Source organism: Gallinula chloropus (genome assembly GCF_964237585.1).
Source record: "Gallinula chloropus genome assembly, chromosome: Z".
Lineage (NCBI taxonomy): Eukaryota > Metazoa > Chordata > Aves > Gruiformes > Rallidae > Gallinula > Gallinula chloropus.
In genome coordinates, this window is record NC_140089.1 from 45189855 (window position 1) to 45215339 (window position 25485).

At 41.2% G+C, this 25485-nt stretch overlaps 1 protein-coding gene across 2 annotated transcripts in view; it reads left to right on the forward strand.

The window, feature by feature from the left end:
* The window catches only part of DAPK1 (death associated protein kinase 1), a gene marked incomplete at both ends in the record, with an annotated part of 94254 nt that overhangs the window by 34850 nt on the left and 33919 nt on the right, over window positions 1-25485 (forward strand). For both annotated transcript variants that reach the window (XM_084277979.1, XM_084277980.1), the window contains 9 exons: window positions 6625-6846; window positions 17930-18068; window positions 19929-20058; window positions 20338-20386; window positions 20527-20553; window positions 20976-21128; window positions 21275-21320; window positions 22912-23001; window positions 24309-24401. In XM_084277979.1, the coding sequence (XP_084134105.1) occupies window positions 6625-6846; window positions 17930-18068; window positions 19929-20058; window positions 20338-20386; window positions 20527-20553; window positions 20976-21128; window positions 21275-21320; window positions 22912-23001; window positions 24309-24401 (949 nt within the window). The remainder of the gene's footprint in view (window positions 1-6624; window positions 6847-17929; window positions 18069-19928; window positions 20059-20337; window positions 20387-20526; window positions 20554-20975; window positions 21129-21274; window positions 21321-22911; window positions 23002-24308; window positions 24402-25485) is intronic.

The following is a 25485-nucleotide window of genomic DNA, read 5'->3' on the forward strand; positions in this document are numbered from 1 at the left end:
CACACTCTTCCTCTGCTCCAGCATGGGGTCACTCCCACCAGAGCTGGTTCTGCGAGCAAACCTGTTCCAGCTTGGGCTACTGTCTCCATGGGTCCAGGTTTTGCCAGCAGCCTGCTTCCAGCATGGGCTCTCAGGTGTAGTCACACGTTCTGGTATGGGGTCTTCCATGGGCTGCAGGTAGATATCTGCTCCACCTTCATCCTCCATGGGCTGCTAGGGAATGGCCTGCCCCACCATGGTCTTCTCCATGGGATGTAGGGAGAATGACTGCTCCAGTGCACCTCCTCCCCATTCCTTCACTGACTGGCCTTGGTGTCAGCAGGGCTCTGTCTCACACATATTGTCTTGCCTATCCCTGGCTGCGATTGGACCTGGTGTTTTTTTCCCTGCTTCTTAACTGCATTATCCCAGAGGCACTACCACTGTTGCTGATAGGTTCAGCCTTCACCAGTGGTGGGTCTGTCTTGGAGCTGGCTGACATTGTCTCTGACATACAGAAAGCTTCTGTCAATCTTCTCATAAAAGCCATCCCTGTAGCCTCCCAGGTACTGAAACCTTGCCATGCAAGGCCAATACACAGCCTTATTAACAGAAGCAGCTCAGTTGTGCTTGATGAGAGGCAGTGGTGGTACATGGTTGGTGGTGATGACTGATGGAGCTGACTGAGGCTGAGACGCTGCTGTGGGAGGAAACCACCTTCATTGGCCTTCCATGCTGCAGAACTCGGAGAAAGGCAAAGATGTCCAGAGAGTGCTAGTGACTGTCCTACTGGGGAAAACAAATGGCTCTATGGTTGAACTGCAGTTGCTTTCATGAGCTAATCTAATAGTGTTATGTAAGTCTCTTTCTGCTGGATTAGTGTCATTTGAAAAAGGAAGGCAGGCAAACAAATCATAAAGACAGTTGGATCTTAATACAGCACGTTTTCAGAGCTGAGTGTTGAAAAACAAATTTTTAAAGCAGGAAAAAATGTGCCTAAGTGGCAGAAACATCCCAGGACATCTTACTGCTCCACTGTCAGCATAACACCTTTTCCTTACTCCTGTGCACTGCTCTCATGAAACTTTCTTGCATACAGTCCTCAGGAGTTTGTGAGTGGAGAATTCCCCCATGCTTGCACTGCGGAGGCAGTGAAGAATAGACAGGTGTTCCCTGGGGGCTACTAGAACATTTTGGTGTCCTGGTTGGACCTCTTTTGGAGGGTTCTTGGTGCAAAGGTTTACTCCTTGTGGAAGGATCTAGCAGGGAAGAGCTGGTGCAGAAGGCTAGGAGTGGGGAGGAACACAGGGTGTCTGCCACCTTGAATTACTGCGATCATCCTTCTGGGAAGAACTTTTAGAATCAAAGGGAGAAAACAAAAAAAATGTGTCTCTGCAGTTAAAACCGTCCATAATTCATGCTGATGAGTAGGTGATTTGTGATCCTGCTAAGCCAGGACCAATAAAGTATAGGCACTTCCTTGGCAACTCCGTCACCGCTGCGCGTAACACTTGCAGGCATTACGTATTTATTGATGACAAGGGGAAATGTATGTCATCTTACGATGTAAAGAAGATGGAGAAATGTAATGATCAGGTAATGGGATAAGTACTTGTTCTGAAGTGAGTCTGAAAAAACACTGGATGTGGAGATACCATGCCAAGTGTCCTGAAAAGAGTTGATTTAGGATAGTAATTAACTGCTGGTTGAGTAAGAATTACAAGATCACAAAACAAATTACTGTTATTAGCATGAGTATTTGTTCTCACATCAAGCTGTCAGCCTGCTTCACTGTTTAACCTGATTCTGACCCATGGAAAAAAACTGTGTCAGACATTTTATTAACTGTGAGTTTGTGATTTTCTTTCGGGGTTTTTTTTCAGTGTAATTGTCTCCTAAAATGGCAATCATTTTTTGACCCCACCCACTTCAAATCAAACCTGCAGAAACAAGGGGACTTAAAAAAATTAAAGGGCTCTTCTGGCTTTGAAGACACTGTACAAACATACACTGGATGTGAAACTAGGATCTGTGGGAGAATATTACTGGATGTGAATGTGTTAGCCTATACAGAGCTGACTTACAACAGATTGTCGCTCTGATTCTACAGGTTAATGGCCAGTAAATATACATTGACCTGGACCTCTCCTCTGCTTTTAAAACAGAGGTTTAGAGGGAGTTAAAGTTGTGTGGCTTAGGAATCCCATGAAATAGCCCTTTTGATTGCAGCCTAAGTGTGATCTGCATGAACAGCATTTAATAACAAACAGCTAATTGTGGGGTTATGTGCTGAATACCACAACAGCAACAGTGAGGAGGTGATTTATTCTAGATACCTGTTAGTTGATTACTTTTTTGCAGTCTTGAGTAATGTCACAGATATCTGGAGCCTGACATCCTAATAAAATGTGGATGGGACTAATTTATGAAGTCATGGTGTTAAGCAATGTATTGATCTTATGATAATACTTTCATATTGAATTGTGGTAGCTCAGGATATCCTTCAAGCAGGTGGTTGTAGTTGGAGAAAAAAGAAAGAAGACCAAAAAAAGAACATTATATAACTTGGAAGAGGGAGAGACCTACTTGTCTTTACCTGGTCCCTGTTGTTTCAGTAGATCAGCTTCATGCTGTAATGTCATAATGTTGACCTGTTGCTAAAATAAGATTTAACAGTCTTAGTCTTAAAGGCATCAGAAGCATGAAGAGGCTTTGGCTAACAGTGTAGGTCAAATATGAGCAAGACTGTGGAAAAATGGTCTTTCTTTAGCTTAGAGGTTCACAGCCAGTCCATGTTGGGGTTTTTTTGTTGGGTTTTTTTTTTTTTGCTTGCTTGGAAAGAAGCCCAAAATGTGTAACTCTCTTCAAATACCTTAACTTTCCAGGAGTCAATGATAAATAGTTTGCAAGTGAAACATAGGTAACTCTAAATTATAGTCAATTTCTATAGTTAAATCTTCTTGGATATCAAAATGTATTATATGTTGATGTACTACAGACTTACTCTTCAGTCTCATCCTCTCCAGAGCTGATACTAGCAGTAATTTTCAGTCTTTTGGATGGGTTTTTTTGGTTGGTTTTTGTTTGTTTGGATTGGGTTTTGGGGTTTCTGTTGTCAGTTTGTTTGGTTTTCCATGGTGGGTTTTTGTTTTTGTTTTGTTTTTTAAATGAAGCAGTAACTGTTGCCAGACTGAGAAAGTAAGCATCAATAGGAAAGGGGTTAGCCACATAGCATTCAAGCCTACGGATTGAATTGCAAGTAGAAATACTTTTCTTCCTCTATCAGGAAGTTTAGTCTTCTAACCTCAAGGCCAGCCAGGTGGCCAAAAAGCAAGCAGTGCCTTTTTACCTCCTTCTGGTCCTTGAGCTTGAGTAGCTGTTCAGAGTTGTGATGATGCCTACATTTGTCTACTCCCCAACTTTCTGCAAAGCTGACTGCTTTGTAAATGAAGCTAAATATCATTTTGGAGATGCTCATGTTGCGAGGGAGAAAGTGAGAGTATCACTGCTTTTTTGTACTGTAGCAGTACAAATGCCTAAGTGTATGCTTCACTATGCCAGGCTAAGGATAAATAAAACTTAGTTGTTTATTTTTTATTTATTACACTACACGTCCACCCACTGAAACCAGAGAGGGATAATGAGAAGTACAACCAGATCTTAAAGCACCTTCCTCCACCCCTCCCTTCTTTGTGAACTTAACTTTAGTCATGATTTCTGCCATTTTCCCCCCAGGGGGGCACCAGGCTGTAGTGGGGGAGGGCGTTCCTCACACTATTCCTCTGCACCAGTGTGGGGTCCCATCCATGGGAGACAGTCCTCCACAAACTTCTCCAGCATGAGGCCTTTCCCATGGGGCTTCAGCTCTTCCCCAGCTGCCCCAGCATGGGTCACTTCTACGGGGTGCAGTCATCAATCATAGCATGTCTCTCAGGCTCACATTGCTCCAGCCTGGTCCCCCATGGGGTCACAAGTTCCCCCACAGCAAACCTGCTCCAGTGTGGGTATCTCTCTCCTCCCTCTCCCTCCCTCACCCTCCTTCTCCCTTTCTTCTCGGGCTACAGGTTCAGCTTGCTCCAGTGTGGGTCACGGCATCTTCCATATGTCTCCACCTGCTCCAGCTTGTGGTCTTTCCACAGACTGTAGGTAGGATCTCTGCTTCCCATAATCTTCCATGGGCTGCGGCAGGGCAACTTGCTCCACCATGGTCTTCTCTGTGGGCTGCAGGGAATCACTCTCCCTGGCACCTGGACCACCATGTCCTCCTCTGCTTCTTCACTGGCCTTTATGTCTGCAGAGTTTCTTTTGTCTTCTTGCTCCCTTTGCTTGGTGGCAAAAAGCACCTGCACACAGGATCCATCTCTGCCCTGCCTTGACAGTCATCTAGCCTTGCCCAACCACATGTCCCAGTTCCAATTTATCACTCAGAGTTCTGTATGGGATCAGCATAGTAATGGTGGGAGTGGTGCTCCAGCAGCATAAAGTATTCTCATCTAATCAGCTCTCTAAATTAAAAAAATAATGACTGTGATTTTTTCCCTTACAGCATTTCATTATCTTCATTTATTTCATTAAACTGTCTCTGATTGGCTATCATCTTCTATTTTCTATCTGTCATGCATTCCTTAATTGCTTAATCACTTTGTCAGTGTATCTGGCACATGCTCATTCTTCAGTAATAAAGAAGTATGGTGCATTGAGTTCATGCATGAGGTGTATGGCTTTGGGTGATTTCCACTTGGCACTTCTTGTTATGTGATATGTGGGTGATGCATCTTCCTAGAGATCTCTGTCAGTTGTAATTAATTGACCACTAATGCATGCTAGCTCCTCTTCTGGGTACTGGGTGGAATTATATATGCCTGCATCTAGGTTTAGCTTTGATTTAACTGCTGTTCTAAGTCACACCAGCTCTTCAGTTGACAGGATAGGCTACCTACAGAAAAGTTTCTCGTTGGTATCATGCTGTAATTCTGTGATTTCTTCATACAGTGAAATAAAGCCAAGAGTGAAATCGCTAGGGAATCCTCAGCAACAGATTAAGAAAGCTCAAAAGGAAAACTCAGCAGTATGAGAAATCCTGTTCTTTGCTTTTACTCAGCATTACATTCCTGGATACGTCTGAACTGAGTTAGTGTGTAAATCTAGCAGCAACAAGCTTTATGCATCAGTGATAATGTGTTGGGGTCAGCAGCTTGCTGGAGTTTCTTCTATTTTGTTACATGATCGCAGGTTTTCCTTCAGCAATTTTCTTGCCTTCAAACTCTGCCTGCTTAGCAAGGTGTTACAATAACTGTAATTCTTGATATTAATGTATTTAGTCAGTGCTTTTGAAGTCAAAACCAAAAGCAGTATCCTGAAACATAAGTGGTGTTTTATAGGCTTTAAAAATAAAATCAAACTTGAGGATAGAATAAAGTTGAATATTAATAGATCACGCAGATTGGAAGAAACTAAAGACTGTCACTATCACAGAACAAAAAAAATAATCAGCATGCATGAAGAAGGAGACATCCAAAACATCTTACTTTTCCCTGGTAATCCCTGATACGTATCACAAATCCAGTGGTCTACACAGGGTTGTTTTTTACTTACAAATATGCTGAAATATATGGGTATATGTGTATGTATGTGTGATGTAAGAGTGGCTGACATGCAGGACACTGCGCTGCCATCCAGTGAGACCTGGACAGGCTGGAGAGCTGGGCAGGGAGAAACCAGATGAGATTCCTGGGAAGGAATAACTGTCTGTATCAGTACAGGCTGGGGGTTGAGCTGCTGGAGAAGAGCTCTGTGGAGAAGGACCTGGGGGTCCTGGTTGATGACAGGTTGGCCATGAGCCAGCAGTGTGCCCTGGTGGCTAAGAGAGCCAATGGGATCCTGGGGTGCATCTGGAGGAGTGTGGCCAGCAGGTCGAAGGAGGTGATCCTCCCCCTCTATTCTGCTCGGATCAGGCCCCACCTGGAGTATTGTGTCCAGTTCTGGGCTCCCTGGTATAAAAAGGACAGGGATCTCCTGGAGAGAGTCCAGAGAAGGGCTACGAAGATGATTATGGGCCTGGAGCATCTCCCCTGTGAGGAAAGGCTGAGTGAGCTGGGACTGTTCAGTCTAGACAAAAGAAGACTGAGGGGGGACCTTATTAATGTTTATGAATATCTCAAGTGTGGGACACAGGGGGAAATGGCCAGCCCCTTTTCAGTGGTCTGTGGAGACAGGACAAGGGGCAATGGCTGCAAGTTGGAGCACAGGAAGTTCCGCACCGACATGCAGAAGAAATTTTCACAGTGAGGGTGACAGAGCCCTGGGACAGGCTGCCCAGGGAGGTGGTGGAGTCTCCTTCTCTGGAGATATTCAAGACCCATCTGGACACCTCTCTGCAATATGAGCTGGGGAGCTGCTTTGCAGGGGGGTTGGACCCGATGATCTCTCGAGGTCCCTTCCAACACCTATGATTCTGTGAATCTGTGATTCTTGACCTATGTTCTACATTTCCTAACAAGTAATATACCTCAGTCGAGTTGGTAATTTGGAGGTACAGCTGTATATAGAGGCTATTCAACTACAAACTCCCTTGAACCAAACACTCATCTTCATTCTTTCCTTTTTTTTTTTCCTATCCACTCTTTTTTTTTTTTTCATTCCCAGTGGGCAGTTTGCTGTAGTGAAAAAATGCCGTGAAAAAAGCACTGGTCAGCAGTTTGCAGCAAAATTCATCAAGAAACGGAGAACGAAATCCAGTCGGCGCGGCGTGAGCCGGGAGGACATCGAGCGAGAAGTCGGCATCCTGAAGGAGATTCGACACCCGAATGTGATCACACTGCATGATGTTTATGAGAACAAAACTGATGTCATTCTTATTCTGGAACTGTAAGTATCTCTAGAGACCTAGGGAGAAGTAACAGAATATTTGGGGGTTCTTTTTAAATAGATGGTTTCTCTGAGAATTGTGGTTATTCAATGGATGTTCCTTTTGTGCTCTGAAACAGGATGGATAATTGCCAGAGAAACCTTTATTTTAAAGTCAAGAGTTGTAGTTTCTTTACTTTTACACGTTTTTTCACTGTAAAAGCACTACAAGGATTGAAAAAAAACCCAAAACAAACCAAGGTATTTAGGATTTTTTTTCTGCTTATTCCTTTAACCGTTGTTGATGTTAGGGATCCAGAAGAATAGCCTAGAGATAAATAAATTGATTTGAAAATAGAAGTAGAGGGAATAGAGATTCCAAGTGGAGGTTAAGTTAGCAAATTTTACTGTGGTTTATGTTAGTGTAAAGTAGCATCATTGAAAGTGTTTTTTCTCTTTTTATTTTAACCCTCATAACAGAGAACAGAATTTTCCCAGTTCTGTCCCGCTGAAACATAAACTGAACTTTCATATCCTTGTTTTAGTTCCCATTTTTCATCTGAAGTTATTGCTAATGGATTATGGTAAATATGTCAGCAGAGAACACTTCTGCATTGTTTCAAGACTGGCTTCAAGTTCCTCAAAGATTGCAAGTTTAGAAGTCAAGCATTATTCATCCGTTACAGATAGGCAGTGTCTGCTGGTGGGATGTGCATGTCTTTACATTGTTTGCCTCCCTGATACTGTATTACTGTTACACTTGCTCTGTATCTGTTACATGTGCTTTAGAATAAGTACTTTGTGCAAGCAAATGATTTGGTCCCAGAGTCTTGAGCAGTGCTAGTGTCTTTTCCTTGGCAGTTCATGTAATTTTTCTTACATAGGCTATGTCTTTCTGTTTATTAGCTTTGTAAATTATATTTCTACTTGCCTAGCAAAGGAAGCTTTTAATGTTGCATGCCTTCAGTAACATATGTGTAAATTTACAGTATAGATTTAAATAGAAAACTGGGAAGTAGCTTTTGGTGTTTCATTTTTTTTCTGTAGTTTATACACAGGTGATACTGCTTTGTTATGTTAGAAAATACTTACATATCTCCAGCCCAGCATGTGACTGTTCACTGTAACATTTGTCATCAGGGTTGGGGTTTTTTTTTTGTTCAGAAGTATACATTTGCATTAGTTTGTCACCTTTTGATAATTTAAGCAAGTATTTAAAAAAAAAAAAAAGCTATATTATTATCCTCTATGAAGTAAAAAAAAATTATCATCCCCTGTGAAATAAGAGTATTTCTGTCATAATGCCTACTGCATGTGTGTGACCGCTGAATCCTTCAATGAAGCCTTTGATTTTAAGTTTCAGAAATTAAAGGTTTTAAGTGTTTCTTTTGGTAGGTTACTTTCCTGAAATAAGGAACCCTTATTTTGTTACAGTCTTTTGTTATATTTAGAGAAATCTGGCATCTTTATAGATTTCTAGGTCTTACTTAGTGGCAGGTCTCAGTTTGGAAATAACCTTTGAAATTCCTACTCAGTGGAGTCTTAAACCATCTTGTAAGGAATATTGTGCATATTACATAAGGACTGGAAGATACTGTCTCTTTCTCCTCTATCTAAAAATGATAATATTTTTTTCTCACATAATTTTACAGAAAGAATTGAATTAGTCAGAACTTTATAGTACCTTTTTTCTGTCCAGCTGCAGCAACTTGTCTCTATTATATGTTAGTAATACTGAGCAATTGCAACTGCAGAAGTCATCAGTTTACCAGACTTCACAGAAATGCCTCTGTTGCACAGTGATAATTATTTTATTTCCTTGAGCACATTTTGCACCTACTTTGTTGGCCTTTTACTAGCCTGGATTTGTAATCTCTGCGTCTTCTGTTTTGTTTTTCTTTCTGCTTTCTTAGGTCTTAATTTGGTGTGCAGACCTACAAAATATACTCAGTATGTTGTGCTTTATAGAGCCGTAGTTATGGCTTCTGGGTGCAACTGCAAAGAATAAACATCCTTACCCTAAATTATATAGTGTACTGTTCCTTAGAATGCTCAAAAGTAACACAGACAGTCTCACCTTTTAAAACAGTTTGATAGCAATAGCTGGCTGTTTTCACTGGGAAGCTATGGATGGAGATAGTTACTCATACTTGTCTCTCTAAAACTAATGCCTTCATTTGTGAACTGGAAGTCTTAATTTAACACCATTAGGTCTTGCAGCATAGTTCTGAGTCATGAATATCTGGTTTTAAGACTCAGAAAAGGAGAAGAAAGCTTTGACAGTCTTAACTCAGAAATAAAGGATTGGCATTAATGTAGAGGTGATTGTGCATTAAATACTAGGTTTTTTGCTTTCTAAAACAAGTTTGTTCCTGTATACTTTTTTAAAATTTAGTCTTGTACATCCCAGTGTATCAAACAGTTGCCCCCTTATTGGTACTTTCATAATATTAAGCAAAACAGATCAGAGCAAGGAGAGGATGATGGATCCATGTATATAAAAGAGTTACTTATTGTAGAGTAAATCACTGAATGCTATGGATTGGAAGGGACCTCTGGAGATCATCTAGTCCAACCCTCATGATAAAGCAGGGTCACCCAAAGCAAGTTGCATGAGATCGCATCCAGGCAGGTTTGAGTATCTCTGGAGAAGGAGAGTCCACTATGTCTCTGGGCAGCCTGTTCCAGTGCTGTGTCACCTTCAGAGTGAGAAAGTTTTTTCTCATGTTCAAATGGAACTCCCTGTGTTCCTGTTTGTGCCCATCTCCCCTTGTCCAGTCACTGGACACCATTGAAAAGGCCCTGGCCCCATCCTCTTGGGAACGATATTTGTAAGTGTTGATGAGATGCCTTCTTAGTCTTCTATTAACCCAGATTGAACAGACCCAGCTCTCAGCCTTTCCTCAAACGAGGTGCTCCAGTTCCATCATCATCTCTGCAACCCTTGGCTGCATTTTCTGCAGTAGTTCCCTGCCTTTCATGAACTGGGGAGCCCAGAGCTGGACACAGCACTCCAGACACAGCCTCACCAAGGCAGAGTAGAGGTCAAGGTTGACTCCCTTTGATCTGCTGACCACACTCTTCTTAATGCACCCCAGGATACCATTGGCTTTCTTGGCCATGAGGGCACACTGCTGGCTCCTGGAGAGCTTGCTGTCCACCAGGACTTCAGGTCCTTCTCTGCAGAACTGCTTTCCAAATAAGAGTTAATAAGGATGAACTCTTTAAATTCCTCTTCTATCTTAATTGAGGAATGAATGTAACTTGGTACATTTATAATAGCTTGGCTTCCAGAGAAGCATGAAGTCTCCACAGAGTTTCTTTACTCTTTAGTTGTCTTTTAATAGAAATAGCTTGATGGTTTTTGTTAATTTTGCCTGTAATTCAAACCAAAGCTGTTCTCTAGTGGCCTTGTACTGAATTTTGAGAGGAGGATTGAGTCTTTGGTGCTTATTGGGATGTAGCAGCAGGTAGACAAGCCCTGATCTGCTAATTTGTAGATGTTGTACCACCTTTTGACTTCCAAAATCCTAAATAGCAGGCCCACAGATAGATAACCAGAGGATTAGCAGACAGGTAAGAGTGAAGGCTTGGTAGAACTAAGAAGAAAGGTGCTATGGCCAGTGTGACTCAGCAACACACCAACTCAGTCTTGGAGGAAGATCACTTGGCTGTTTTGTAAACTGCATGCTACTTGTGTATGGTAAACCTGAATGCTCTTCATAAGTTAAATATGAATGACTGTGATGGGATTTGAATGCTATGCTGGGCCAGAGCATTGGTACACATGCACATTATCCAGACTCTGGGCATTTGGGGGAATTTGCGTGTTATAAGTCAAAATAGCAGCTGTGTTTGGGTACAGGAAAGATGATGTGTTGGATTCTCCTGTTGAATGGGACTTAATGGCTTAAATCATAGTTCCAGTTTGGGGCCTGTGCTCTTCTCTGGCCATTCTGAGGCCAATGCTTCTTGCTTAATGTAACTGATGAGTTTAGGCACACTAGAGAGGATTGTATGACAGTTGATGTCTCTAAAAGAAACTGGACAATTGAAAATGACAAGGCACAGTGGTGCGGTAGCATGCCTTCATTTTCCTGGCAGCTAAAGAAAACACTAAGTACAATGCTGTTCAGTGGGGAGGTAACCTAACAAGCCAGCAGCCCTGTTCTGTTTAAAAATGTCTAGTACAGAATATTTTGTATTTCTGAGAAGTGAGTTGGTAACTGCATGTCATGGTTTTACCCCGGCTGAGAGCCGAGATCCACGCAGCTGCCTGCTCCTTAAAGGAAAAGAGCAGGGGAAGAGGGAAGGGGGGGTGGGGGTGGGGGGTGAGAGGCAAGGGAAGGGAAAAGGAAGGGGCAAATAACCCCAAAATCAAGAAACTAAAAGGCCGATGGGTTGGGATAAGGATAGTTTACCAAAATAACAGAAAGATAAAATACAACAATGCTAACAGGACTTCAAAGCAAAAATCTATGAAGCTGTTGATACACAATGCAGTTTCTCACCGAACCTACAACTCAGGCCGTGCCACCCAGAGCTGTCCTGGAACCCGATCGTCCCCCAAAAACCGCGCGTTCTGAAGCCACCCCTGCTTTTCTTCCCATCAGCCCCCCGTTACACTGGGCAGGACATAATTGGTGTGGAATACTCTATTTGGCCAGTTTGGGTCACCTGTCCTGGCTTCGTCCCCTCCTTTGTCATGAAGAGCTGAGAAAGTCCTTGACTGTCTGACAGCAACTAGAAACATCAGGGTGTTACCAGCACTGCTTCCATTTTAACTCTCAAACACAGCATTCCATCCGCTGCTACAAATGAATTGAACTCCATCCTGACCAAAACCAGGACACTGCACAATTCATAAAGGCTGGGAAATGAAGTGCATGTAAAACCCCTTAACCATAGTAAAACAGAAGTAGCAATATTACAGTCTAGTCTTGGGCTGACAACTTCTGTTTTGAAATAATAAAAGGAGTCATACAAGAGACATTTGACCACAGAATCCTTAGGGAAAACATTTCTTTTGGAGGTTGGTAGAAGAAATGTTTGAATTAGAGAAGAATTCAGTGATTTATCAAATTGAATCTGCTTAAAAAATTGAATTCTTTGTTAACTTTACTAGTCGATGTTGTTTTGAAATCTAAGCAAAGTAAAGTAAACCGCGTAAGCTTCAATTTCCCTAGGTTAAGGCTCTTCAAATGAGGGGGCGTTGGCTTGGGTTTTGGGGTTTGTTGGTGGAGTTTTTAACTTCATCGGAAATCCTTTAGGTAATCATTAGTTATCATTTATGTGCTACAACAGTATGAGCAATCTGATCAACATGAGGTGACCACACTAACTTTGTGAAGGTTAATTGGTTCTAAGTTCCCTCTGTAGGTTCCCATAATGACTTCCTCTGATCTCTGGTGATCAGTTCCATTTCATACTTAAGAAAGTCTGGCAACCTGCAAAACCACTATCCAGAAATCCTTTTTCCACAGGTGTGAAGTGTTTTTCTTTCCCAGAGGGAGTTAATGTGGCTTGTAAACACATCTGTCAGCCTTCCTGCAGGAAAGAAAATGTGTTTACTACAGTTACATTTTATAAGAAAGAATGCAGTTGTCTAAAGCTTTATTTTACTTTTATCAGTTTGGGAAAGCTAGAACCTATATCTAGAAATACCAGGGAAGCAACACTTAGCAGTTTTGCTCTTAGTGAAAATATTTATATAAAATATTTCTAAAAACTTGTGCTCTGCTACTTAATGCAAAATGTAATCATGTTATAACAGTGAAAATATATTTACTCAGCCCTTATGGCTTTCCATGGTACAACATGGTTAATAGTATAAAGTGTCCTTTGCGATTAAGATGTGACCTCCATCAGATCCTTACTTTACTGTCACAAATGTGACAACTCTGAGGTATATGAAGATGCATGTACATCAGACTTGTAATTTCATGTGGTCTAAACTTTTAGGATATGAAATTGCACAAAACAGAATCATTGCAGATAGGAAGAAACTGAACATGAAAATTCGGTTCACGAACACAAAGATGTGATTCTCTGTTGGATACCTCTAAAATAAGTAAGCCTTGGGAATTTTTCTCTTGGTTCTAAGAGGAACACCTGTCATCAATGCTGCTGTCTTTCAGCCTCTTCCTCAGCCGAGGGTCCGGCTCTGCCAGTTCACTAAGCAGCCCGGTGCTGAGCTGTGGTGAGCGCGTAGAGGCGCCAGCTCTCGCTGTGACTGCTGCTGGGGAAGCAGCCATGGTGTGCCCAAGCCTGCCTGCTCCAGTTAGCAGCCTCCCAGCAATGGTAGAACAAACAGCAAATGTGCAAGCTGTGCAGACAAGGATGCAGCAGGCATCCACTTGGAAACATGTGGAAACAAGTTCTGTGAGATGTGTAAGTCTCTCAGCCTGGTAATTTGAAATGGAGATGCCAATGCTGTGCCAACCTCACAGGTTTCAGTTCATCATCACAAAGGGCTATAGAGGCACAGACCTTAGCCTGTAAACCTTTTGCTTTTCTTCATTAAAAAAAAAAAAAGAGAGAGAGAGAGAATATGCTTGTGTATCCATTGGTAAGATGTTTCTGACCAGCCTCTATAAAATAATGAACTGTATTTAATTTTTAATATTCCATTTTGATGTCTGTACAACAACAAAACAAAACAAAAAAAACCTAAAATGACCTCTCTTCTGAACTGTCTGTAATTCTTATATTTAATGGCACTTTGTTTCAATAATTGCTTTCATGCAGAAAATATTACAACACAAATAATACCCCAAACAATACTCTCATTATCGTCTAGGCAGCTCAGTGAAAGCTCCAAGAACTCATTAGAATACATTTTTCATGCAATTTGCATTACATTACTGCAGATTAAGTCTCTTGAAAAGTAGACATGATAAAGAAGTCAAAGGTATTGCCAGAAATTTGCACGGATTGTTTAGCTGTTGTTATATGTTAATCCCATTATTTTTCATAAGAAGAACTTTAAATCGAGATTATTTTTTTCCCTACAGAAAGGCAACATAAATGAAATTGTACTTTTTGATTTTTTTTAAAATAGCAATGCAACACAAAATACAGGGGATAATAGGAGCATCTTTGCATTCTCCAGGACACTTATAGGCATTAATGCCAGTTTTGTAAACAAGGAAAACAATTTACTACAGTGGATTGTCATCTCAGCATGTCCTTAAACTGAGAGGAGATTGGTTGTTTTTTAAGTATACTTGTAGTTCCTATTTCCTACTCCTTGTAGGCAACTCCCTTCTGAGGAGTACATAGAGGCCAATATGCTGGGCAGACCCTCGTCTTCGAGCAGTCTGCTGCCTCCCTGGATCCTGTGTTAAGGATATGACTAGAAAATTCTCCAGCCTGGTACAGCCTTCAGACTGCTACCCACTACTGCTCCTCTCTGTGGGTGGTGATGAATCCACAATGTGTAATGCAAAAGCGATCAAAAGAGACTTCAGGGTCTTGGTACGGTTACTGAATGAAGCCGGAACACAGGTTGTTTTTCCCTCCCTTCTTCCACTTGCAGACAGCAGTCGTGGGAGGATCAGATGCACTTTAATACTAGGCTCCATGCCTGGTGTCACTGCTAGGAAAGCAAAAGCCCTGGTAGAATTAAATCTGGCAAGGGACATCAAGGGCGATAAGAAAAGCTTCTGTAGATTGTTGTGGTTTCCCCAGCCAGGAGCTGAGCATCGTGCAGCCACTCTCTCTTGGCAGGGGAGAAAGAGGGAGAGGAGAAAGACAAAAAAATCAAAGGAAAACCCCATGGGTTGGGATATGGATAGTTTACTGAGACAGCAGAGAGAGAGTGTGAAATAACAATAGCAGGACTTTTAGAGCAAAATACACAAAACTGGTGAGAGACAATGCAGTTTCTCACCAAACTGCACAACTCAGGCCATAGAGCTCAGAGCTGTCCTGAAGCTGGACCATCTCCAAAAACCACATCCTGAAGCCAAGCACTCCTCCCTCCCCCACCGACCCTCTCTTATGCTGCGCATGATGGAATACCCTCTTTGGCCGGTTCAGGTCACCTGGTCTGACTGTGTCCCCTTCCAGCTTCCTGGGCTTCCCCCATCCCCCTCCCTTCTCGTTAGCAGGGCAGTGTGAACAACTGAAAAGCCCTGACTGCTTGGCAGCAACTAAAAACATCAGTGTGTTATCAGCACTGCTCTCATCCCAACTCCCAAACACGGCATTCCACTGTCTGCTAGAAAGTTAACTCTATCCTAACTTGTCGTGGTTTCACCCCGGCTGAGGGCCAAGATCCACGCAGCTGCCTGCTCCTTAAAGAAAAAGAGCAGGTAAAAGGGAAGGGCGGGGGGGAGAAGTAAAGGAAGGGAAAAGGAAGGGGCAAATAACCCCAAAAACGAGAAACTAAGAGGCCCGTGGGTTGGGATAAGGATAGTTTACTAAGATAACAGAAAGATACAATATAACAATGCTAACAGGACTTTAGAGCAAAAATCTATGAAGCTGTTGATACCCAATGCAGTTTCTCACCAAACCACACAGCTCAGGCCGTGCCACCCAGAGCCGTCCCAGAACCCGACCGTCCACCAAGAACCGCGTGTCCTGGAGCCGCCCTCGGCCTTCCTCCCATCAGCCTCCCGATACCCTGGGCAGGATGTAACTGGCATGGAATACTCTCTTTGGTCAGTTGGGTCACCTGTCCTGGCTTCGCCCCTCCTTTCTCATGAAGAGCTGAGAAAGTCCTTGACTGTCCGACAGCAATTAACAACATCAGGGTGTTATCAGCACTACTCCCATTTTAATTCCCAAACACAGCATTCCATCCGCTGTTACAAATGAAGTTAACTCTATCCTGACCAAAACCAGGACATAACTGAAACTGGGGCAAGATATATCAGTGATAAAAGGAAGACAAGGGAAAATGCAGACCCCCTCTGGAATGAATTAGAAGACCTGGTTAACCAGGATAGGGGAAGACTGAGGTACTCAACTAATTTTATGCCTCGGTCTTCACCAGCAAGTGCTCTAATCACACTGCTCAGGTCACTGAAAGCAAAGACAGGGACTGGGAGAATGAAGAACGTCCCACTGCAGAGGAAAGATCATGTTTGAGACCATTGAAGGAACCAGAAGGTGCACAAGTCCATGGGACCTGATAAGACACGTCTGTGGGTCCTGAGGGAACTGAAATGTCTAAGACACTCTCTGACGTATTTGAGAAGTGGCTGTCTGGTGAAGTTCCCCCTGACTTGAAAAGAGGAAATATAACCCCCATTTTTAAAAAGGGAAAAAAGGAAGACCCAGGGAACAACAGGTCAGTCCATCACTCCTCTATGCCTTGCAAGATCATAGACTAGATCCTCCTGGAGACTATGCTTAGGCATATTGTCAGTACAGAGGTGATCAGTGACAGCCAATATGGCTTCACTAAGGCCAAATAATGGCTAAATATTTGGTGGCCACCTATGAAAGGGTTACAGCATTGGTGGATAAGTGAAGAAGAGAGAATGTCATCTACCTGAACTCATGCAGAGCATTTGACAATGTCCTGCATTATACCATCTCTAAGTTAGATGATAGACCATTTGGTGGATAAGGAATTGGCTGCATGGCCACACTCAAAGAGTTGTGGTCAACGGCTCGGTGTCTAAGTGGAGACAAGCAGCAAATGGTGTCCCTCAGGGGTCACTGGTACTGGAACAAGTGTTGTTTAACTGTTTTGTCAGGGACGTGGGCAGTGGGATTGAATGCACCCTCAGCAAGTCTACCAACAACTCCAAGCTGTGTGGTGTAGTTGACAGACTGATTCTGACTTCTGCTCTGGTGAGACTTCACAGCATCCGGCTCTGGGGTCTCCATTACAGGAAAGACACAGAGCTGCTGGAGTGAGTCCAGGGGAGGACCATGAACATGATCAAGTGGATGGGGCACCTCTCCTGTGAAGCCAGGTGGAGAGAGTTGGGCTTGTTCAGCCTAGAGAGGGCTCAGAGGAGACCTTATTGCAGCCTTCCAATACTTAAAGGGGGGCCTACAGGGAAGATGGAGAGGCATTCTTTAGCGTTGTAGTGGTAGGACAAGTAAATGGGTTTAAACAGAAAGAGGTAGATTTAGATTAGATGTTAGGAAGAAATTCTTCCCTATAAGGATAGTGAGGCCCTGGCACAGGCTGCCCAGTGAAGCTGTGGCTGCCCCCTCCCTGGGAGTGTTCAAGGCCAGGCTGGATGGGGCTTTGGGCAACCTGGGCTAATGGAGGGTGTCCCAGCCTGTGGCACAGGGGTTGGAACCTGATAATCTTTGAAAGTTACTTCCAACTCAAACTAGTCTGTAGCTTCTGTAGATTCACTTCAGTAGCTTTTTATGTTGACAGTTATCATCACTCCTGCGAGACTGCTGAATGATCTGAGAAAAGGGTCATCTTCAGTTTATTCCTCTCCTTCACATGCAAAAGTGTAGATGTGCTTATGTACCCTCCTCTCTTCTTAGCTCTGTTCTTTTTGCCTGTGCAGCTAAAACACTTACTGGAAATAGTCTTAAGATATAGGAAAGGTGCAGCAATGCTGGAGTACAAATACAACAGATGTGCTGAACGTAATGCACTATTTTCAGAGCTGAATGCTTTGAGGAGCTTAGAAACCGAATAGTAGGACAACTGCCAGTAACTATTTCAAAGTATGCTTTAGTTTTTATATCGGGTGGAATACATTTGAGGGGGTGGAAATCTTCCATTTTACTGGTACTATGAGCTAATTTACATTTTATGTACATTCCATTATCATGTTTTGAGTATACTCACTTAAATTTCATCTTATTTTTTTGGAATGTGCATACTGAGAGTAGGTGGGGCTTCATTTAATTTTAGATAGCAAACCATTTTTGTTTAGGTTTTCTTAAACCCTTTTTTGTTTGAAACTAAGACTATTGTATTTTTTTCAGAGGGAGGAGGGATAGTCACTAACTATTTGGGGTATTGAATTACATAATTTTAATCTTCATTTTTGATACTGACAAGACATAAAGCATCTCAGTCCTTTTCAAGGTTGGTCTAAGAACAGCTGCACTAAAAGCAACACGTTGATTAAAACAACAAGCACGTCAGTAACTTGGCTTCTTCTCTCTTAAGTGTTGCAGGTGGAGAGCTCTTTGACTTCTTGGCTGAGAAGGAATCTCTCACGGAGGAGGAAGCCACAGAATTTCTGAAACAGATACTTAATGGTGTTCAGTATCTCCACTCTCTGCAAATTGCCCACTTTGATCTTAAGGTGTGTTGAACAGATAAAAACTTCAACAACTGTAAGCAACATCTGTTACAGTCCTTTGTAACACGAGCCACGAATCTGCCATCGTGCAGACCTTGACCATAGCTTTGTTCTGGTAGCTGTGTAGATAGAGGAAAGAAATTGGAAGAATTTGAAATTACTGAACCGTAAATAGTTCCCATCTGGTTTTAATGTCAGATTCTTCATGGAAAATGGTAAATTTTGATGAAATGACACCATTCTGAGGAAGCAATCTTGAAATAAAAATGATGATTATGATTATATGGAATGCGAATGGTATCCAGATAAAACATTCAGAACAGGATGTCCTTTTTTCCAACCTTTTTTTTTTTTTTTGCTGTTGTATACATTTATGTTCATATGAATGTTATTTATAGGTACTGAACAGAAACGGTACAGAGTACAAAGATCCTTGTGGAGCAGACAGGGAACATAATTTCCTTTTCTTTTTTTTTGCTTTTGGGGCTTTCTTGTTTTGGTTTGGGCTTTTTTTTTAGAATATCTGTTAATTGCATACCTAAACTCCAGCTACTGCTTCTTAAATGTTTTGATTTCAGAATGTTTTCCTCTCTAAGACTTTTTGTTCAGAGATTGGCAGCTGAACATTCCCGTAAGTCTGCTGAAGTTGGCAGCTATATCTATAATAATAAAAGGAGGCATAATTGTTATATTGCAGTGCACTTCTGAAAGGGATACTGTGTTCTGGGGATGAAGCAGGGAAAGGAACGGTTTTCAGGGTGAGCACACCTTTTCCAGTCTCATCCTCATTGCTTACGGTAGTCAGCAGGAGAAAAGAAGGGTGAATCTACTAAGAAATTTATTTTTTACAATATGAAATGTTAAGGTTTTTGCTGCTGTGCTTGTACTAAAAATAAGCAGCCTCCTTACACCAGATACCACAAGCATATGAATGTAAGTATGCAGTAAAAATTAATATATGCAAAACAAAATTTTGCAATAGAAATATAGGGAGGGAATGGAGAAAATTGCATTTGTGTATATTGGCCCCTGAAATTGGGGAAGAGCGGTAAAAGGGGGTGATGATGAAGAGCTGTCCTTAGTGACCCCGGAAGTCCTTAAGAATATGAGCAGAATGGATGGATGTAGCTCCAGGAACCATTCAGAACATGCCAGCTTATGGACATGACAGGGTATGGAGAGTAAGTAGCTGGTTCTCTATGCTAGCTGAAAGCAGTGGAGTGCAGGTATAGTCTCCTTTGATGTTTTGTCTTCTAATTTTGTTCTGTTTTTGCAAATCTTTGTTGTAAAATAATCCCAAAAAAATAATTTAAAATACAGCTAGAAAAGACAAGAGAACCTGCTCTTAATCTGTTTTTTTCTAAGTCCATTGAACCTTAAAATCTGGGACCACTTCTAAAGTTTCTCTTGGAGATCCAAAAGCAAGATAGACCTGTGAATTAAACCTCTTTCAGGGAGTAATGTTAACCAAATGCAAATACTAGTTTATAGGAAATTGCTTCTTGAAAGCTCCCAGCGCTGCTTGAATGGCCATAGTGTGGGGCCTGTGGTCTTTACCAGAAGGAGCGTGTTTCACTTAGGGTCAGTCCACATGAAAACGGTAACTGTTGTATCTACAAGAGGTAAAGCCTTGCCCCTATATAAATCAGAGTACTCTGTCAACAACATAAAAGCCTCATGTACTGTAGTCAAGTTTTAGCATGTGTTAGATCATAGTAGGAAAATAAGGGAATTTTCTGCTGAAAAATTCAAGAGGATGAAGGAGGTAAATTGAAGTGTTCAGTGCTGGAGAATGCTCGTATGTGGTAGACATTTTATACCTATGTATAATTTGTATTTCTCTCCCCCTTTCTCCTCTCAAAGCCTGAAAACATAATGTTATTGGACAGGAATGTACCAAAGCCTCGAATCAAGATTATTGACTTTGGTTTAGCCCATAAAATTGACTTTGGAAATGAATTCAAAAATATCTTCGGAACGCCAGAGTTTGTTGGTGAGAAAACTGTTGTTTCTTCAAACTATTCTTTCTCAGTCTGTGAAACAGTATACGTGGCTTACCTTGGTTTGGTTGAGTTACAGGTTATGTAATTTGTAATTCATAACATTTTGAAATTTAAATAAGCAATTTGTAGCATTCAGTTCCAACTTAGACTTGCAATTAAGGTGTTTTTATCTATCAGCACCTTAGCTTATTATCTCTGACATGTATAGGCTCAGAGTGACATAGCTCTGTTCTTTGACTAGGTACTGATCTTCCTGCTTTCTCCTTTAGCTCCTGAAATAGTAAATTATGAGCCTCTTGGTCTTGAAGCAGATATGTGGTAAGTTATTGGATCTTAATTGAAAGAAATCTCTCGTGATTATTCTTATGTTCTAACCCTTTTTTTTTCTCTCCTCTCTCACCTGTTTCTCTCTGCTCTCCCTCATCCCTTTTTATTTTTTCCTTTTCCCATCACTCCAGGAGCATTGGTGTAATAACTTACATTCTGTAAGTACCATCATCTATGGGTATTTCTTGCAAATGCTGGTTAATTCTGCTTCTGTACTCTGGGGTTCTGGTGGCTTCTGTAAAATTCAAACCCATTTTGATTGCATATGATGATTCAAGTTTAGTGATCATAAAAGTAACAGTATAATTATTGAAAAAGTTGTCATTAATTAGAATTGAGATAGTATGGGAAGCTGCCTTTAAATCTGTAGATGACTTTCCTCAGCAGCTTCATCTTGATCAATAGTCTCTGAAATAACAGCAGAGCTTTTTACCCTGCTAGATAACATCTTCCCTAGTGCATGTCTGCAGTCCTAAAGCAGAGAATAACATGTTTGCTCTGTGCTGTTAGTTGATCTCAGAGGGTTGAGACAGCAATTTTACAGACATGTAATGAGATGAATGTTTTGCCTTTCTTGCAGCCTAAGTGGTGCATCACCATTTCTTGGTGAGACCAAGCAGGAAACATTAGCAAACGTGTCTGCTGTGAATTACGAGTTTGAAGAAGAGTTCTTCAGTAATACCAGTGCCCTAGCTAAAGATTTTATACGAAGACTTCTAGTCAAGGATCCAAAGTGAGTTACTTCTCTTGTGTATGCATGGTTGCAGCCTATGTCTCTAGTATTTCAAATTACATAAGCTTTTGAGGTGTTCGTTTAATAAACATAGCAGCATGTAATTTTTACTATCTGAAACTGTTCTATCTTTTATTCTATTAAAGGAAGAGAATGACTATTCAAGATAGTTTGCTGCACCCTTGGATCAAGGTTAGCATGTAATTAATTCTCTGTTCTGGTTTTAATAATTTTTTGTTTCATATTTAGCTTTCACTTTTCAAGTTCGTTTAACAAGAAAAATTGGCATAATTGTTTAATGTAACTTACTGCTTTGGAAAGCTTTCTGTATGAAAACTAATGCAGAATGTAGACTTCATTAATATATCTCTATGTAAGTTGGCAATACAGAAGTAGCCTACTATTGAGATTAAAACGTTGCTCAATCAGAGAAGATATTTTTCAGGGAGCATTGCACTGACAAAGATACATTCCTGAATCCAGTCAAAGTTCCTTTCACGGTTTTCATCATCTAATATCCTTCCTTAGTCTGGGCAGAAAAGGGCCATCTTTCCTCTGTCCTTCCTCTTTAGACTGAAGAAAGCAGTTGTTGTGGGGTAGTGGTCCACTGCTTTTTCCACTGTTCCGCAGTGTTTGGTTTTGATCAAGCTTCTGTGGTGCTACTGGGAGATAGAAAATGGACCTGTCAATCTTCTTGATGTAATACCTGGCATTCAGTTTTTTTTAACTACGTACTACATTCTGATAGTGAATAGTACAACTCTGCGGTGCCATTGATTTCCCAGGTTTTGGCAATGCATGGTGGGTATTTGACTCCATTTCACTTGCCAGAGAACCAGTTAGCAGAACATTTATCCATGCACAGCTCCTCCAGTTCACAGTTCAGCACCCTAGGGCAGATGCTTCTGCACCGATAAGCCAAACTACAGTTTTCACTGTGCTTTGCTGACTTCTTGCTGGGGTAATGAAACACTTTGAATGTGATGAAAAGATCTTTTAAACTGCTGAAGCATGCATTGTCCAAGTTTGTGTCTTGGGGACCAAGGTCTTCACTCCTGCAACAAGACATGCTTTGTCTTGTTGTGTTCCTTTAACTTCCTGGTCATTCTCCCCTACCTTGCTGGTGTCACATGTCGCCCCTGTCCTCCACACCCCTCACCCGCACCCCACTATCACTACCTTTACTCACATCTCTCCATAAAAATGACTTCCAGTATGGGATCATAAAATGCAAAACTGGTGCTTAGTATTAGCCCATGAGAAAGTTCAAAGGGTGCAGCCTTCGAGCATGCTACACAGGTAGGTGGGATGTGGTATTTTTGGGTCCCAGCAGCACCCAGCTGATTACACGGACACTGGAACAAAGTTTGACTGCATTTAAAATCAGCCAGGAGGTCTTCCCAAGAAAGATTTATCTAGGAGATGGTATCGGGTCCCCCCATGATAGAGGGAGGTGAAAGATAAAACTGAATGTTCTGTTAGCTTTTTTGGTTTAAAATAAAAAAAACCCCAAATTTTAGTATTGCATGATTTTTTTTTATTTCTGAATTTCCTTTAGAGCATTTTCTCAGGAAATTCCATCTGCATGCCCCACTAGGCTGTGGATGTTAAAATGATGTGCTTACAATTACTTTACTATTACGGTATAATTACAGCATTATTATAATGTAAGGGCAAGTAATCACTGAAGGACAGAGTTTTACACGCAGGAGGGTGCATTGTGGAAGTTGGGGTTGTAATTGTGGGATATTTTACAGCAGCTTTATTTTCCTTTTGTGTGTAGCCTAAAGACACACAGCAAGCACTTAGTAGAAAAGCCTCTGCAGTGAATATGGAGAAATTCAAAAAGTTCGCAGCACGACGAAAATGGAAAGTAAGTAATGAATAAATACTCCAGTTGTTGGTGACATAAAAATGCAGTAGCATTACCTGCTCGAGGGAAACACCACTACTACCCTTAATAGTGGTGGAGAAGAAGGAAGAAGAAACCTATTCCTCTGCCATTTGGAATAAATTAGGTGCTTGGGTGTGGTGTTTTGGGGGAAGACTGCTTTGTTAATGATCTGCATACAAATGCTTGTGTGTGGATTGTTTGTTTTACCCAACTGCTGTGTGCTGTCATCATCTGTCCTGGTGATGTTTTCAGAGAAAGACACTTCTAAGTGTAGGTACCTGTTTCCATGACAGTAATCCCAGTAAAAACAAACAAAAATCCCTTAGGCAGGGCTTGCAGAATTAATTACTACAGTAGATATGACAACACTCAGCAGAGTAGGAAGGAAAAACTAGTGTCTCTTGTAAAGGATTTTTTGGTCTGAGGCTGCCAACCTGTTTAGAAGGTTTGGCATCATTTAATCTTTCCGGGAGTGGGGCATGGTATTAGCTGAAAGTGTTGATCTGTGCAAGGAGCAGTTCACCAAGACAATTATCCCTCCTCCTCCAGCCTGCAGCTTGGGGAATTCACACTGATACTCAGCAAGGGCAGGACTCTTGTATGAAAATGTGTTTATCATGAGGGGAGATGAAACATGAGACCACAGAGGCGGCTGTTACTGGGGAAGGAGTTTCATTCGTTATCAGAGAGGCCAAGAAGTAGGATGATTATGCTAAGCTGTGGATTTAAGGCGTAAAATACCCGGCCACGCAGCGCAATTGTTTTGTTGCGGTTTAGTGTCTGTATTAGGTGAACATCTGTGGTTTCTATAAAATTTAGTTTGCTGCCCTAGAATAAAATCATGGGTCCAGGAATATCTTAAACTGTTTTGTAGTACGACATTTAAAGGAATGTTGCCAGCTAATTTACACCCAGTTTAGGTGTTCTTTGTGTACATATATTAAAATATGTACATTAAAATACGTACATTTAAATGTACGCAAGAGGACGTGATACAAATCTCTTTTGCTTTGTATTTGAACAGCTTAGTGAAACAGTAGCAATCCAAAAACATTACGTAGCACTGCTTAATGCATATGAATAGCCTGCTTGGATTATAAACGTGCAAAGATATTGAAGGTTCAAATGCAGTATAAAAAGGAGATGGGTGATGTTGAAGTCAAACACCAGTTTGTTTTGCTAACACGACAGTATTCCTTTAAAATCTCTGCAGTAGCATCTTATCACAAATATTCTGTTTTGATTTTTTTTTTACATATAGCTTTTTTCTTCTTATTTTTAAAAAGCAATCAGTGCGTTTAATATCCTTGTGCCAAAGATTATCAAGATCTTTCTTGTCCAGAAGTAACATGAGTGTTGCTAGGAGTGATGATACTCTGGTAAGTGTCTACTTATGTGCTTATAATGCTTTACTGAATCTGAAACTTGACATTTTCTGAAACTATTCTAACAGAAATACTGGGCTATTGAAAATGTACATAATTCATTAATCTCATATGTAGGAAAAAAATGGATTTTAAAGCTACAGAGGTCAGTTATCCATAGTCAGATCTGTATGACACAGACCTTGAAATGTAATTCATTAATTACTTTTTGTACTGTAGGGACTAAAACAGGAAAAAATTTCATCTGTATTTTTCATGGCACTGTGTAAAGTAAAATAATACTGCATTTTTTAACAGAACATTCAAAATCATTGAAATCCTCTTAGATCCAGTGGATGCCAGGCAGCAGTACCATAACATGCCATTAAGAAGGACATATTAAAGTTGGCTAGTATTCAGTTTGATTTATTATATATGTCTACTAGATTTAAGTATTCAGCAAGAATTGCTGCATGCTTTTTACTTACAAATTCTTGTAAGTAAAAGCATTCCTATTCAGCTTGAGCTCCAGGTTTTAAAACATTCTTCACAAATACCCTGGGATCAGTAAAGTATGTATGTTAATATTTTTAGAGCTGGGTAACCTCATCTTTTCATCTTTTCTGTGCATTAATAATATCAAACTTAAAAAAATTCTGCAAAGCCCTTTTTATCCATTTTACTTTTCCCATGTCCCTCCTGTGCTACTCCACACTCTTCTTTCCAATTTTCCTCCTCTTACCTTCCTACCTCCGCGTTCTTTGCTCTCTGGGTCTCACCCTTCTTTCCCAGCCTCCCCTGCACCATCTATCAATATGCTTTATAACACTGGATTGGTGTTTCACACCTGTGTTGCAGCAGAAAGGATTGTAGCCTAATGCTAACATTGTAAAAAATGTGCAACCTCAGGAGAGAGGAGCTAAGAGTGATCCAAATATTGGGCTTTGTGAATTTCAGTTAGTTCTTTAACGTTTTAGTGCATGGGAGAAAAACAGTTACACCTGCAGAGGTAGCTGGTCCCATCACTTACGTTCCAGACTGGTAACTATTCCATTGGAATAGATGGAAGCTTGGTCCAGAGTACCTCTCCTGTGTCATG